This window comes from Populus alba, chromosome 8 (assembly GCF_005239225.2).
Source record: "Populus alba chromosome 8, ASM523922v2, whole genome shotgun sequence".
NCBI lineage: Eukaryota > Viridiplantae > Streptophyta > Magnoliopsida > Malpighiales > Salicaceae > Populus > Populus alba.
In genome coordinates this window covers 12,099,126-12,113,636 of record NC_133291.1, presented here as the reverse complement: position 1 = coordinate 12,113,636, position 14,511 = coordinate 12,099,126, and the positions used below count along the sequence as shown (strand labels likewise).

Sequence of the window (14,511 nt, the reverse complement as noted above, 5' to 3'; positions counted from 1 at the left end):
TGTACAAAAAATAAGGCCAAAACCCTTGGATTCAACTCTCCTCTGTCATCCATTCAAATTGACAAGCAATTCATTCTGCTATATGTTTTCACCTTTGTGAAACAACTTCAAGCCCTAGTTACTTCCAGTCTCGGATATACTGCCTTACCAGGCTGTGACAGCAGGCACACATTTGCCATTTCTATCCTATCTTTTCTTCATCAAAACTGGTCCACCACAAAACCCCATTTACACTATTGAAAGAAATGAAAATGTAGACAGAATCCACCTCGAGGAAAGATGATTGCTTGCCTCCTCTTTAAGATCCATCTCCTTCTCTTAAAAATCTGCACAAAATAGCATACTCCAACCATATCAGCATTGAAAGGACAAAAGAGATTATTACCAATGAAATGCAGAGTATTATTATCCTATCTCACATCATATGCATCAGAGTGCCAAAAAGCATACCATCATGTTTCTTCAGCAAACCTCTTGCAAACAATAAGCAAATGACCAAGAACCCAACACCAGCTGCCCCTCCTACTATAACGGCTACCGTCTTCCCTGTATTTTGCCCTGTCCCTGCATCCATCACAAATCAACTTCTCTATTATATACATCTCCCAGGCCAATTAAAATAAAACCACTTTCAGACACATTGATAAGATACCAGACAATCTTCACGCAAGATAATCATACATTAATTCCAGTAGATAGAGACACAATAATCTATTAAAAATGGACTTTTTTTAACAGTGGAGCGGGAAGAAAAGGGGAGAAAGATCCAGCAACCCTAACCATATACTGATTGCAATAGATTAAGAGACTCGATAATATATTGAGAAAAAAAAAACTTTTTTACAGGGAAATAGACTCAGTTAGGAAACAGGATGAATCAACGATCCAGTAAAGCAAACCATCACCAAAACGAATATTACTTACTAACTAGATAAAAAGCAGAAAACTTCTCTCTAGATTTCCTAAAAATTCCATTTCAGTACTCAACCTGATGAAAATGAATTGGAAGATGAGGAAGAAGATGACGATCTCCTGGGCACCCCATTTGGATAATAACTGTAACTAATAAAGCATTTATGCAGATAGATTTGGCCTGAAATAGAGTTCCCACACTCAACTTGAGCTCTCTGAACAGCAGTTTTCACACACTCGCCACAATCTGAATCTCCAACATCACCCTCGCACTGCCCCAGAACATACATAGATTGGTAGTTGGTGGCGTAGAAGCCATGGCTACTAACCACACCATTTTGCATCACCGAAAAGGCAGTATCTCTTCTCTCTTCAAACCCACTTCCTGCCACATTTGTAGCCCCACAAGTCTTGTACAGCATTTCCATACCTGAAATTTGTGTAAAGCCAGCAACTTCATACAAAATGTAGCATCCATAAAGCTGGATTCTTGCAGCTATTGTTTTGCCACAGAGTTTGTCTGTTAAAACTGGAAGTTTGCTGACACAGTTGTAGCAGTCAGTATTACTAAGGTCTCCCCTGCATTGAAAGAGACCAGTTATGGTTGTTTGGCCAGTCCCGGTGGTGGTCTTAAAGAACTTGGTTTTGGTGGACTGGGAGACTAATGAGCCAAAAAGGGCAGAGATGGCTTGTGAATAGACACCATTTGGATCTTGAAAAGCTTGCTTCGCACAACCCTTGTAGACCAAGGTGCTGTAATCAAGGGCAGACTGAGAAAGATTGACAGAGAGAAGACAGAGAAAGAAGAAGCAAGAAAAAGGTTTCGAGGGAAAACCCATTTAGGAAATGGCCGAAATGGATCAAATCATGACAGGTTTTGGAAGGATTTGAGAAATGGATTCTGACTAAAACAGAACAGTAGGAGGAAAATGAAGGAGTGGTGTTGGGTTCTGGCTGTGCTTTGAATTGCTCAAAAAAACTGTCTTCCGGGTTTTGGTTTTAAGTTTTCTGGTGTTTGTGATTCACTTTTTTTCTTTTTCTCTGTATATGTGCAGGGTCAGAGAGCTGGAGCGGTCTCTTTTCTCTCTCACCTCTCCCCACCACCAGTACACTGTCCAATACCAATAGAAGTTAAAAAAAGAAGAAGCACTCACTCTACAATTTCATCGGAATGGTAAGCAGTAAGTACCAATCTTAAGTATTTTTTGTAGTATTTGAAGAGAATGAGAACAAAATCGGTTTAAAACAAGATTATTATTTTTTAAAGGTGCAAGAAGCTACAAAATATTCTCTTCCATGAAAGGTGTGGAGGGCATGAATGTAAGTAAAGGGATCTGGGTTAGGAAAGGGCATGAAGTTTGACTGAGGAACATCATACAAGAGCTAGGGTTTGGATTTTGAATGTAGCAGTAACTCATTTAATTTTCATGTGTGGGTCATGAGGATTGAATTGAAGTCCAGGTAACTGGTTGTTCTTTGAAAAGAGTGGAGGAGCCTGGCAAGAATTTATAACTTTCAAGGAAAGCATATGACAAAATCTGGAGTCATTTGTAGCTGGCATCTTATAATTAGCAATAAACTAAGCTACAGAGTTGGCAAAATCAGTAGATTTCATCATGAAAGTATTGCTTCGTTTGACCAGCAACAAAACAAAGATGCTTATGATCTTATTCATTCATCGGGTGTTTTTCTGTTTTAAAATATTTTTAATTATTTTTAGTTTTTAAAAAATATTAAATTCACAAGATATCTATCTAAGACATTTCTCGTATCATTAATTCCAAACTATGAAATGTTGTAAAAGTAAATTTAGTTATATAAGAGAAAATCACCAAATATAAATTTCAACACTTTATTTAATTAATTCAAATGACTCAAACAGTTTGCTTTAGCGTTAAAAATAATATACCAACCTAAACTCCTATTATATGTTTTATAATATGATTGATTCAAATAACTTAATATGATTGAGTTAGAAAAATCCATCGATCATGCAAAAACATGAAAATAAAATATCTTAATATATAAAAAAATATCATTGATTTGTTTGCAAGAATGAAAGAAGAAAGCCCTAGTTTGATTGAATTTTTTTAACCTAATTGCTATGCTGTTTTTTTTTTTGGATACGTTGACATTCAATTTTCAATCACTATTATTAAATCTAAATCAATTTACTGGGTTAATTTAAGACTCGATTAATATATTTTTAGATGAATCAAGTAAATAACTATATTTCCAACCCAGAATTGATGAATTATAAATGTAGAAGCGGTATCTAATTTTCCCATATTGTGATTCATGAACTGGAAAAAAAATTCTCCCAGCTACCAATCAAAGACTTGTACGTTAAAGAGGAGGGGGGGACCCGACAGAACCCACTGAGGACGAGGCGCTTTTGGACACAAACACATGTAAAGTTGTCCACGCACCCATACACACACCCCGCACCGTCTCTTTAGTTTTTCCTTTCCACCGACGAACTATTAAATTAATATTTCTTAATATATATATATATACCGTCCCTTCAAAATATTTACTGTGATGAACAAACATCCTAAATCCCAGTAATATAAGTATTTCTGTCTACAGGGCTTACAGCTGTGGCTTACTTTTCCATAATTGGTTGACCACGAGGGGTGCGCAGGTGCTATCAGAGGTGGATAAATGACTCGCGTTCCTGGAAGCATCTATTGAAAAAACATACGAATCGTAGGAGCAGACATTTTCGACTTTCTGAGATTTTATTTCTTCTTTATGATGATATATTCTTGCTGCTGCTTTGGGGGTTCATACATTCATCAAAATACCTTACCTGATACGAGGCGGGCTATGGTAGCTTCTTAATTAGCTTGTGATCTCATTCTTTATTCTTTGGATCATGGAGCCCTCTCCATTTAACTGAAGTTCGAATCCTTAAAGCATGGGATCTGCTGGTTGACGTTGTTTCCTCAAACACGTTTGCATGGCTGGCAAGTTGGATTGGGTTGCAAGCAACAACAGAGTAATTTTCAACAAATATGAAAGATTTTACACTTCAGTAAAGCACTATTGAGATGGAAAGGGGGGGATTTTGAGGGATGGTTGTCAACTTACCAGGGCAGCAGAGCTAAGGTCAGTCAATTAGCATGGCAGATACGAACACAATCGAACAACTACATTTTACTACAGTGAATCAAATACAAATCTCAAAAGGTTACCAATCCCTCAAAGATGCTCACTTAACAAGTATCAAGTGTCCCCCAAACACCTCACTGTGTAGATTAATGGTCTGGAAGTTCCAATGACAACATGAATACAAAATGACTGGCTGTAGTAGTCGCTCGAATTTAAGTTCTTCAAATCCCAGACAACCACCCTGCTCCATGTCTGGAAATTGCATAAAGTGTTAGCAACGCATAATTAAACAACTCAGCCTATTGTTTTGCTGCGCCAGCCCAATAAAAGCTGTGGCAACAACTGCAGAGATCCATGAACTCAACTCTCCGAATCAGGCAACTTAAAAGGTGCATCATGACTCCAATGGAGCTTCATCCCCAGGCAGGCCAAATACCCGGAGGTTGCGATCCATTGATCCCACAGCTATGTAATTGGCATCTGGACCAAATTTTAAGCAAGTTGCTCTTCCTGCAAACCAGTAGAATAATAGAGCATCTGTCAGTCCAACAAACATGGGAAGCAACACATAATGATAGCAAGAGAAGGAGAAAAACCTGTTCCGGACAAATCAGGAAGAGTTTTGATACAATTCCAGTCTGCTTTAACACTGCCAACTTGGTAAACTCTGCGCAAGTGCAAGACACAAAATTAGACGAGATAAATATAAGAGTTTACAGGATATTGCAAAAAAAAAAAAAAAAAAAATCATAATAGCTCTTCTGAAAAGGCTTCAAAGAATGTTCTTGCAACAAAGAAACAAATTTATTAGCATTATCAGAAAAACTTTATGCACAACCCAGAACATTTTGTTAAGTTAAAAAGCAGAGCTGTTATCCAACTTCAGACAGACAATTCTTAAAAATCCACTGAAAACTACTAGATATTTGAAGAGCCATAAGAGACAGCACCTTATATCTGATCCTGCAATTCCAAGGTAAGATCCACTGTGGTCGAATTCCACTGCCATAACAAAAGGAGGAACACCATTACATCTTCCCTCACAATAAAATAAAAAAACTGCATATTGCAGTGGAACAAGATTGCCCAACCCAAGCACTAAAAAGGTCAACAGGCTTAAAAAAATAAATAAATAAGAGAAGAAAGAAAGAATTCCACATAGAGCCAGGCTTTTAAGTTTTTAAAACCACTTTACACAGTATTCATCATAGCAAGTATGACTTGTCAGGTAATGGAAAACAGGTGGACTAGGGCGGTACCATACAAAGTCATAGGAACTATTGCTGCAGCCACTAGCCATGAATTGCAACACATATAAATAAGGAAAAGCATAACCATAGTAATACACACCAGAGTTTGTAGGTGTATCGGAATCATATAGATTGAGTGTCCGGAAGTTTTTCAATTTCCGCAGATCCCACAGCTTAACACTATCATGGGCAGCAGTCTGTCCAGTACAAACATTAAATAAGATCATAGCATGTCAGATCATCCATCATTGAATGTTTTGTTCAGAAAAAACATGATACTTACAGCCAGAAAATATCCATTTTCTGAGAAAGATATTGCTGTTACGGGCCCAACATGACCTTCGAATTTTGCAACATTGGCCTGCATATAACAAATAACAAAAGAAAAGTAAAACGTCAAATATTTTTAATTAAATCAATAAATGAAGGTTTTATACGGTACACGTCTGCCTTCTACACGCTGCACTTCGAAAAGATAATAAACACAACAATTACAATAGTGCATGTGTACCTGACTTTTTACATCCCAGATTTTAACAACTGCTTCTGAAGTGCCTGTTCCAAGGATGAGACCATCAGGATGAAAGGCAGCAGATGTATAGCCATCAGTTTTGGAAGTGTCAGCAACCTGCAAAATTGATCATTATATAGTTCATCCAGAACCAGAACCAACAGACACAAGGGAATTTTCATGTTAAAAATTGAAATAAAAACTATAAGTTTAGAAAATTAACATGACTGAAACATTTATAAACCTTGTCTGAAAGAGGAAATTTTATCGAAACAGAACTTTGTAATTGATAACTAGAGCCTGAAGAAAAATTTACTGCAATACAGAAGAAACTACTCCAGAGTCATACAATACAAAAACATACTCCACCATTCACTACCTATGTCTGATCTTAATGCCTTTTAAATATGCCTCTTCTTACATTTTGAACATGTAAAAATGCATCATAAAAAGAGAATAATGGGCATCTGAACATTAATTTATTGTTATATTGTCAACTTTGACAAATATTATGGAAAAAAAAATGAAATAGACCACAAGTATGTGATAGAAAGATTCAATTCTTTGAATTTAAATAAAATTGTTGTAATTGTTCCTGAACTTCATGGATTCTATCTGCAGGTCCGTTATATTAAATGGAACACAATAACCAGTCATAAAAGTGAAAATCCCAGATCAGGAGATAAATTTATATATTTTGGCATTTAATTTGTCTTCAATCAATCTTCATACATAACTCACAAATCAGGAAAAAAATTGAAAAGGACTTCTGTGAATGTGTGCAAGACACACATACGAGCGCGCGCACAAAAAAACAGAGAGAGGGGGGGGGAGGACCTGAGTCATGCATAAACCAGAGGAGAGATCGTAGAAGCACCATGTATTGTCAAGAGAAGCAGTCACAAAGTAGTTATTCGTTGCATGTACAGTGACAGCTTGCACCTGACAGAATTTGTAAGCATACAAGTATTATATAATAAAAACAGCATGAAATCAGTACAAAACCACAGTCAAGCTGGCAAGTATTCAGATACCAAAAAAGCATGCAAAAATTTAGTGTTTTAAGTCAGCAAAATAAGGTGAAGCAATGGCACCACCTTGTAGGAAAAGCAGATGCTTTTCCTTAATTCAATTTGATTGATCACAGAATGAACCATTTGTAGGCATAAACTAGCTGTGACAATTTAATTCACAAGATGAAAACATTATATGGATGAGTTATTTGTTTAACCACTGCTTTGCAATTTTCTTTTGGTGTACAAGGCATGCATGAAATGCAGCCCATGATGAATCTTGCTTGGGTCCATGGCCTCAAGCTTGCATATTAGAGAATTTCATTTGAGCTACCCTCAAATGTGGACATGTAAAGGGAAGAGACATGAACAAAGGGAATTTATTTGATACTGGCCCGATTCCAAAGCTATCTAAAGTAAACCTAGAAAGGCCCCATTACCAAAGGTCATCTATCTTCCATTCTATTTAACATAAACCTAAGCATTGCACTTTATTAAAACAAGTATCCATCTAGAATATGCCTAGATTTATCAAAACAGAACCAATATTAGGAATTTATATCCACAAGATCAGGCTAACAATCAGCCACTGGTTATGAAACAAGATCAATGTGGTTTTGAAAGGTATTACCTCCGCAGTATGATCCTTTAGGATATGTCTGCAATCATAGTTACCATCTTCGGATCCTTGCCACACACGAACGGTCTGCAGCATTTTAAAAATAAATTAAATCCTTGATGAATGCCTAGGAACACTAAATTAAGAATGGATACTTATGGATGAGATGATCCAACTGCCAGAAATTCAGTTCTTTAATGGGTGAAAAAGAAATTAGAAATGGAAAGGGTGACAGAAAAGAAAGCAATGGCTCATCAAAAAAGTCCAGTTTCATCATAAGGTTAAGCAAAAGGATTCACTACAGCTCCACATAGAGCAAGTTTGAAGATCGCAATGGAAATAGTTTCATGATTTAATCCTCTACTAAATAAAATCCATGACCATGATGCCAGCAGCCTTATTTGTAGGAGATCCAATTCCACACCAGCAATTGCTTCCAATTCCACAGCACATCCACTACCTCTAAATGACACAAAATCACTGTTCAAGACAAAAATTCCTTCCCTCAAAAAGGGCATTTTGCAATTACATTCCCGTGGTCCAATCTGACCCCCTTTTTTATTAAAGAAACCTCAGTGCTTTCCTATAATTACAGACTGATGATTGCTGATGAGTTAATCCTGCATAAAGAAGATTATATTGCAATACTTTTGGAAGTTCTGGCAAATGGTACCTTAACTCCAGTACTAGTTTTGAAAAGATCTAAATCCTTTCAGTTGAGGCTTAGAGACTATTCAAACAGATCAGCCCACCAGCCATCGTCTAAATACATATTCATTTCTAAACTAGGGACAAGAAATCACTCTTGTAGTAACTATTATCTCAATCAGTGGTCTTTTTTACTGCAGCAATATAAAAATCTTGTCAAAAGGTATTGGATTGTTAAGCTGGATTTAATGGTTAAATGTTAAGACCTTAAATACACAGTCAAGTTATCCCTTCCAACTTGTGCAAAGAATGAGAGAGAGCAACTGCAACAAATCAGCTCCTGAAAGACGATTACGACAGCCAGCCTGGATGGTTTCAACTCTCTTCTACTACCATTGTTTCATTTTTAATGCGATCAATACATTTTAGAAACTGCATACTTTTGTTAATAGTATTTTTAATGCGATCAATACATGTTAGAAACTGCATACTTTTGTTAATAGTTCTGTTGAATGCTTTGGTTTCTCATAAACAGCATGATTTTTTTAGGTTCATAGCCACCCACAACTGACAGGTCAAAAAACACTTTGGGACACGCCAAAGGAATGTTGGGACATAAACATGAGATGATGAGTAAGTTTCTATGTGGGGAGGGGGGGGGGGGGGGGCGCACAACAACAGTAAATAATAAGAAGTTTTAAGCCCGCCAAATTGAACGGTGCTTACCTTATCTGCTGATCCAGTTAAGAAAAATTCACCCTCAGCTACAAATTTCACACTAGTAACCTACAGCAAAAATGATGTTACAAGTCATAAGTTTCACTTGATAGCATTGATGCAGCATGAAGCAGAAATAAATAAAGTAAGATAACAACCTTCTTTGAGTGACCACTGAGTGTAGATACAATCTGTCCTGATAGCCGATCAAAGACTACAGCAGTTGCATCAACCCCTCCAGTAGCAATGATATCCTGAAGACCAGAGAGAAAAGGTGCATCAATAGCCACAAATCATTAAGTGAGCAAAGCAATCTGGCCCATTAATTTTAGTTTTTCTCCCACAAGAGAGCTAAAAATTGTGGCGACTTCAGACAACATTTAGATTATATAAACTTGAAACAAAACTCCTGTTATCCACTCCCGACATAAGATACAAAGTGTTATGAGAAGAGCCAAAAAAAGAAAATCCCTATGTCTGATATTTTAATGAAGCAAAACCCTTAACATACTAAAGCATGAACACTGGCATGAAAAAACAGATGGGAGAGGCTTTTCTTGAAAACATGCATAAGCCGCCTCCATAAAACCACTTCAATTTTAATATTTGCATGCTTTGATCTCCCGCTTTATGATTTAATTTATACCTTTCATCAGTCATTAAGATGCAGTTTTGGGAAATTTTTGCAACGTCATAATCAATTATGCTACAAGCAGCAATTTATGCAACATTATATTCAAGTACAAGACAAGAGTAGCACAATGCAGCAACTAAATTGAAAGTGGCCTAAATTTGACATACAAGTAAATAGTCACACAAAGTGAGGACAGTTTCCACAACATTCAGAATACAGAACAGCGCATGACTAAATGCAACTTGGAAACTATTTGCTTATAAAAATCTTCTAAACAAGACGAGCAGCGCAAATGCAGCAACTAAATTGAAAGTGGGCTAAATTTGATGTACAAGTGAATAGTCACACAAAGTGAGGACAGTTTCCACAAATTTCAGAATACAGAACAGTGCACGACTAAATGCAACTTGGAAACTATTTGCTTATAAAAATCTTCTAAACAAGCAAACCCAGCAAATATATAAAATTCACCAACTGTATCAGTGTGTATAGATTTTCTTACCTTGGAATATTGGATATCAATAGATAAGATACCCGGCTTGCTAGTTTTGTGAAGTGGATGGCTAGAAAGTTGGGTGTACCTCTCTAGAGCACCAATAGGAGCCAATGTTGGAGGAATCTAACAGTGAAAAGGGGAAGAGAAAGACAAGCATCAAATCAGTCAAGCAGCACATACAAAACAAGAGGCTGTAACTGCATTCATTCCTTATACTATTTACTAAATCATGCAACGAGATATGATTTGAAAAACGATTCACACCAAAATAGTGTTTAAATCCACAATCTACCAACAAAAATTTAGTCCTACATTAACATGAATCAATACCTGCCGCTTTTTCCGCTGTTGTGAAAGAGTTGCATTACAGTCTGTAAGCTCTGTAATGATGCTAGCAGAAATTCCAGGTCGTGCTCTCTTCCCAGGTTGGCCCAAATCATCATCCTCGGCAGCTATGGTGATTCCAACAGAACTTAAATGCATATTGATAAGAAACTTTAGAAAAACTGAAAAACCAAGAAGGATACGAGAGAAAAACCTCGTTTTCCATTGCTAAGAACTGAAGCATTTTCTGTAACAGCTTCTGATGCAGACATGGGTATCTGCCTCTCAGCTTGTGCAAGAAATGACCTTGCTTCATCTCTTTCTTTTTTAAGTCTTGCAATTACACGGCAAGCAGCATCATGCTGCCAAAATAAGAAACAACACAACCAGAGTCCATGTGTTGGATAAGTAAAGTATGCAAGTGCTAATATCAATAATCCAACCTACAATGTTTTTTCAACCAATGAAAAGAGAAAAAAATGAGATAAAAGAAAAACTAGAACTAGTGTATAAAGTTTAGGATTGAGCCTAAGAAAAAGCAAGAACATGGAATTAGGATTGGACCCGTACAAAAGCTAATGTGGAGTATAAAAAATTGAAAATAAAATTTCAAAATACCATTTAACTTCCAGGGTCTTAAATGATAACATTTATGCAAAATGTTGGGGGTGCAGCAATTTCAATAGTTCAAAATCCTTTGCAGAAAGGAGGCAGCTTCAAATTTGGAAGAATAAACAGACCATTCTACCACAACAATAGACCTCACTGAAATAGAGCCTTCATGTTAACAAGCAATGTTATAACTCTCTAGATCAGTAAAGAAAAAGGAAAATTCCATTTCGGTTGAAAGTCATATCAAAAGCCACCACTGGATCAGTAAGAACACTGATACATTGCTAATAACACAAACAACAAGGATTAAGGGTTCGTGATCATTGTGAAGATGAAACAATGAATGCCAAAAAAGAAAACAAACATAATAAACCAAACGAGATTAAAATGAAGCCAAGTGAAAAAGTAGGCAACAATATTTTAACACGACACTCAAATAACAAAAATTAAATAATAGATACAAAAAATACAAATCAGCATTTGCAGTTAAGATGATATACCAAGCATGCCCTGTCAAAAGCAGAGCATATTAGCAAGCATTTAATGATGAGGCTATTACCTGGTATAATGCATGACTTAGCTCTTGCCTTGCTGTATGTAATTGTTGCTCCAATGCAAAGTTGGACAACATTAGGCCATCCCATTCCTGCAATTAGATCAAGAAAGAATTTACAAACAAAATCAAATGTAAACATATTAGTAAAATAAGCTCAATTAAAGAGTGCACCTAAGCCGCCATGATAATTAGCACTCGTTAATGAACAAATTAAAGGCACTAAAGGATTCCCTAGTGAAAAAATTTAGTCATCTAAGTACGGAGTAGATGAGGAAATTAAAACATTTCAAGGAGAACAAATATGGCAGTCACACATGATTGAACTCCAGGGAAGCTTAAAATCTATACTGTAAAGGATAAAGAACATGACATTTGATAGAACCAGGAATAGAGGCTTATCAATGTCATAGCAATAATTCGAGGAGAACTAGATGGAGGCAAGCATCCCTCTCATATATGTTACAAGTAAAACAGTTAATTATTTGAAGCCTTATAACTTGTGAAAAGTAAAGAAATGCAGAGAAGAGTTTACAACTTTAGAGTGACACCTATCTTAATGCCACACTATTATTATCATGTGAAGCTAGAAGTTAGAAAGTCAACAAAAAGGGTATCATATGGTTGATAAACATACATTCTGGAACATCCCAAGCATCCCGGGGATGCTAGCAGTCTGTACAGTTCTCGGCTTCACAATCTACAAGAAATCCAAAAAAAAAAAAAACTAATCAAGTATAGAAAATGGTTGATGCTGCAACAGTGGGATATAAAGACTTCAATAACAATCAATACAAACAACTAGAAATAAACATACTTTGCCTGTTTTGACTGGAACAATATCATCCATGGTAAGTGGTTCCCCAGTAATTGGGCATTTTCCATATTCCTGATTAGAAAATAAACAACAATGCAAGCTTTATCAAGCGTAATACCAAGTTTCCTGAAAAGAAACTTTATAGATCAGTGCAGTTCAAAGTGAAGCTCAATTTTATAGATTTGGCAAACAAAAAACAGCCGTAGGCAACAAAAGCTACACCTCCCTCCCTCCCTCCTGTTATAAAAGGAACTTGTTCTTGCACGTCCGAAAAGATTTGGAAAGACACGAAAATTCTAAATAAATCTTGGCTAGTTTTGTTGTCACCTCAGTGTTGCAAACCCTAACCTTTGCAATTTTTAATACTTCCTCGGTAATTACACAAAATAACCAGCACAAGTAGCTTCAACAATTTCAATGATGACGCTTTTAGCCTATAACATCTCGTCGGTTTATTCAAGTCTTACAAAAAAAATATCAAAATCTCTGTTGCTCTACCAACACTCTAAGAAGCCAAAAAGCAAAACCCTAAAGAGCTAGAAGCTAAAACCCTAGAATTTAAAAAACAAAAAAATAATAAAAATATACCGATATGTGTCTCTCGATTAAGCGCTTCTCATATAAAAGCCCAGACTTCTTCGAAACGACAGGCTGTTCCGGAACCTCGCCGGAAACTGTCCAGAAAAAAAAAACAGAGATCGATAAGAAACTACAGAAGATAAAAGAAAAACAAAGTTATCAAGAAAACGAGAAACTTACTTGAGCAATGCATTGTGGACAGAGAGGTTAGGGTTTATCTGGCGACTGGCTAGAGCTACTGCTTAATTAACTAAAATGAAAGATTATTAGGGGGGAAATTCAGCAGCAGCTGCAGCAGGAAAGAGGCAGGACTTTAATTGCTAGCTAGGGACTGTAATATCTGTTGTGTGTGTGTGTAGGGATCGAAGACCGACCGATCTAAGTGAAGGGGGTTGGGTTTTCGGCCATTAATGAGTTTCTCATGGCCCAATTGTTTTGGTAGCCCATTCACCATATGATGCCGTATTTTTATTATTTTTAAGAATTTTCGTCGTTGTTCAGATCTCACCAATTTTCATACAATTCTCGTTCACAAATTAATGTGATATGCCTTATGGCTTCTAGATAGCTAGGAAGGACCCGTTGCCAGTGTATGAAATCTAGCCTAATCTGAATATTTATTCGCTTAACTCGAGTCAGAATTGAAATTAACAGGACAAGTTAATAGATAATTTAATTAAAACTTGGTTTAAATTTTCTGAATTTTTTTTAAATAATATCATTTTAATTTTTTTAAATAAAAATCTTAAAACAAGATAATTTTTTTGATTAACTAGAATTAATATACCCAACCTGTAACTGTAATTGTAGCCTTATAATAGGTTGCATTCAGAGTAGCCATGTTTTTTTCTATTATTAATATTAATGTGAGTATGAGGTTAGCTTATGCATATCTTGATTAATTTTATAAATTTCCTAAAATTAATAATTATATAAATTTTTAATGATTCTGAGCTCGAACTCATGATTATTAAAGAGTAAATTCAGGTTCACCAGTTGAGGTATCCTTAGGATTAGAGTTCTCATGTTTTTATTCATGTAGGTAGAGACGCGTAATTTATATGCCTACTCTTATAAATAGATAGGGCTTTACCCACGTCAGGATGAACATCTTTGGGAAACATGATGAATTTGTAATGTACATTTGAGAGATTCCAAAGTTCTTCAGAATTCGATCGGTTCAATATTACTGATAAGCTAAAATACATCCCCCAACAAATTTGATCCTCTCTGTACATATAATAAAAATCACTGCCTGTAATTTGATTTTCAGAATCCTTGAATTAATGTTTTAGTTCTGATTAGAACTTAAAGCAAAGGAAAAACAATATAGATAAGGAAACATAGAATTAGATGCTAATCACTTGCCAATTGCCATGGCCTGCAAAGTTTTATATACCCTCCTCCTGTCTGTCACGGGTCATGGCTCTGCTTTGTGTGGAGGACCCAGCTCCCCACATGCCTGATATATACACAGTAGAATCTGCACTCTTAACTTTAGCTGCACCAGATCGAATTTCTTAAGATTTTATGCGATAACAGACATGATCCGTCACCCAGTTATGGCTGGGATCGCAGAAAGTTTAGGAAAGTGACAGAAATATGCTGAACAACTCCAAGTGATGAAGATCATGATCAGGGAAGCGTTGAATGGATAGTTGAAGGAAGCTGGCTGTTTGTGGAATCCGTAGGAGGAACTGTTGTATTTTGGG

The 14,511-nt window shown here is 36.2% G+C and overlaps 2 protein-coding genes across 2 annotated transcripts; both read right to left on the bottom strand.

Annotated features, from left to right (window-relative positions):
- LOC118057740 (plasmodesmata-located protein 2) lies at positions 1–2,493 on the bottom strand. The gene is made up of 3 exons (XM_035070417.2): positions 989–2,493; positions 451–564; positions 1–326 (listed from the first exon to the last, which is right to left on the bottom strand). The coding sequence occupies exons 1-3, from the start codon at positions 1,749–1,751 to the stop codon at positions 319–321; spliced, it is 885 nt and encodes a 294-aa protein (XP_034926308.1). The 5' UTR covers positions 1,752–2,493; the 3' UTR covers positions 1–318.
- Positions 2,494–4,053: 1,560 nt separating this feature from the next.
- Positions 4,054–13,162, bottom strand: LOC118057729 (pre-mRNA-processing factor 19 homolog 2). Its single transcript, XM_035070406.2, has 18 exons — positions 12,980–13,162; positions 12,809–12,894; positions 12,221–12,292; positions 12,041–12,103; positions 11,410–11,496; positions 10,453–10,600; positions 10,245–10,366; positions 9,921–10,037; positions 8,943–9,038; positions 8,794–8,853; positions 7,432–7,506; positions 6,625–6,729; positions 5,788–5,904; positions 5,560–5,637; positions 5,377–5,473; positions 4,977–5,028; positions 4,623–4,693; positions 4,054–4,536 (listed from the first exon to the last, which is right to left on the bottom strand). The coding sequence occupies exons 1-18, from the start codon at positions 12,990–12,992 to the stop codon at positions 4,421–4,423; spliced, it is 1,575 nt and encodes a 524-aa protein (XP_034926297.1). The 5' UTR covers positions 12,993–13,162; the 3' UTR covers positions 4,054–4,420.
- Positions 13,163–14,511: the final 1,349 nt, after the last annotated feature.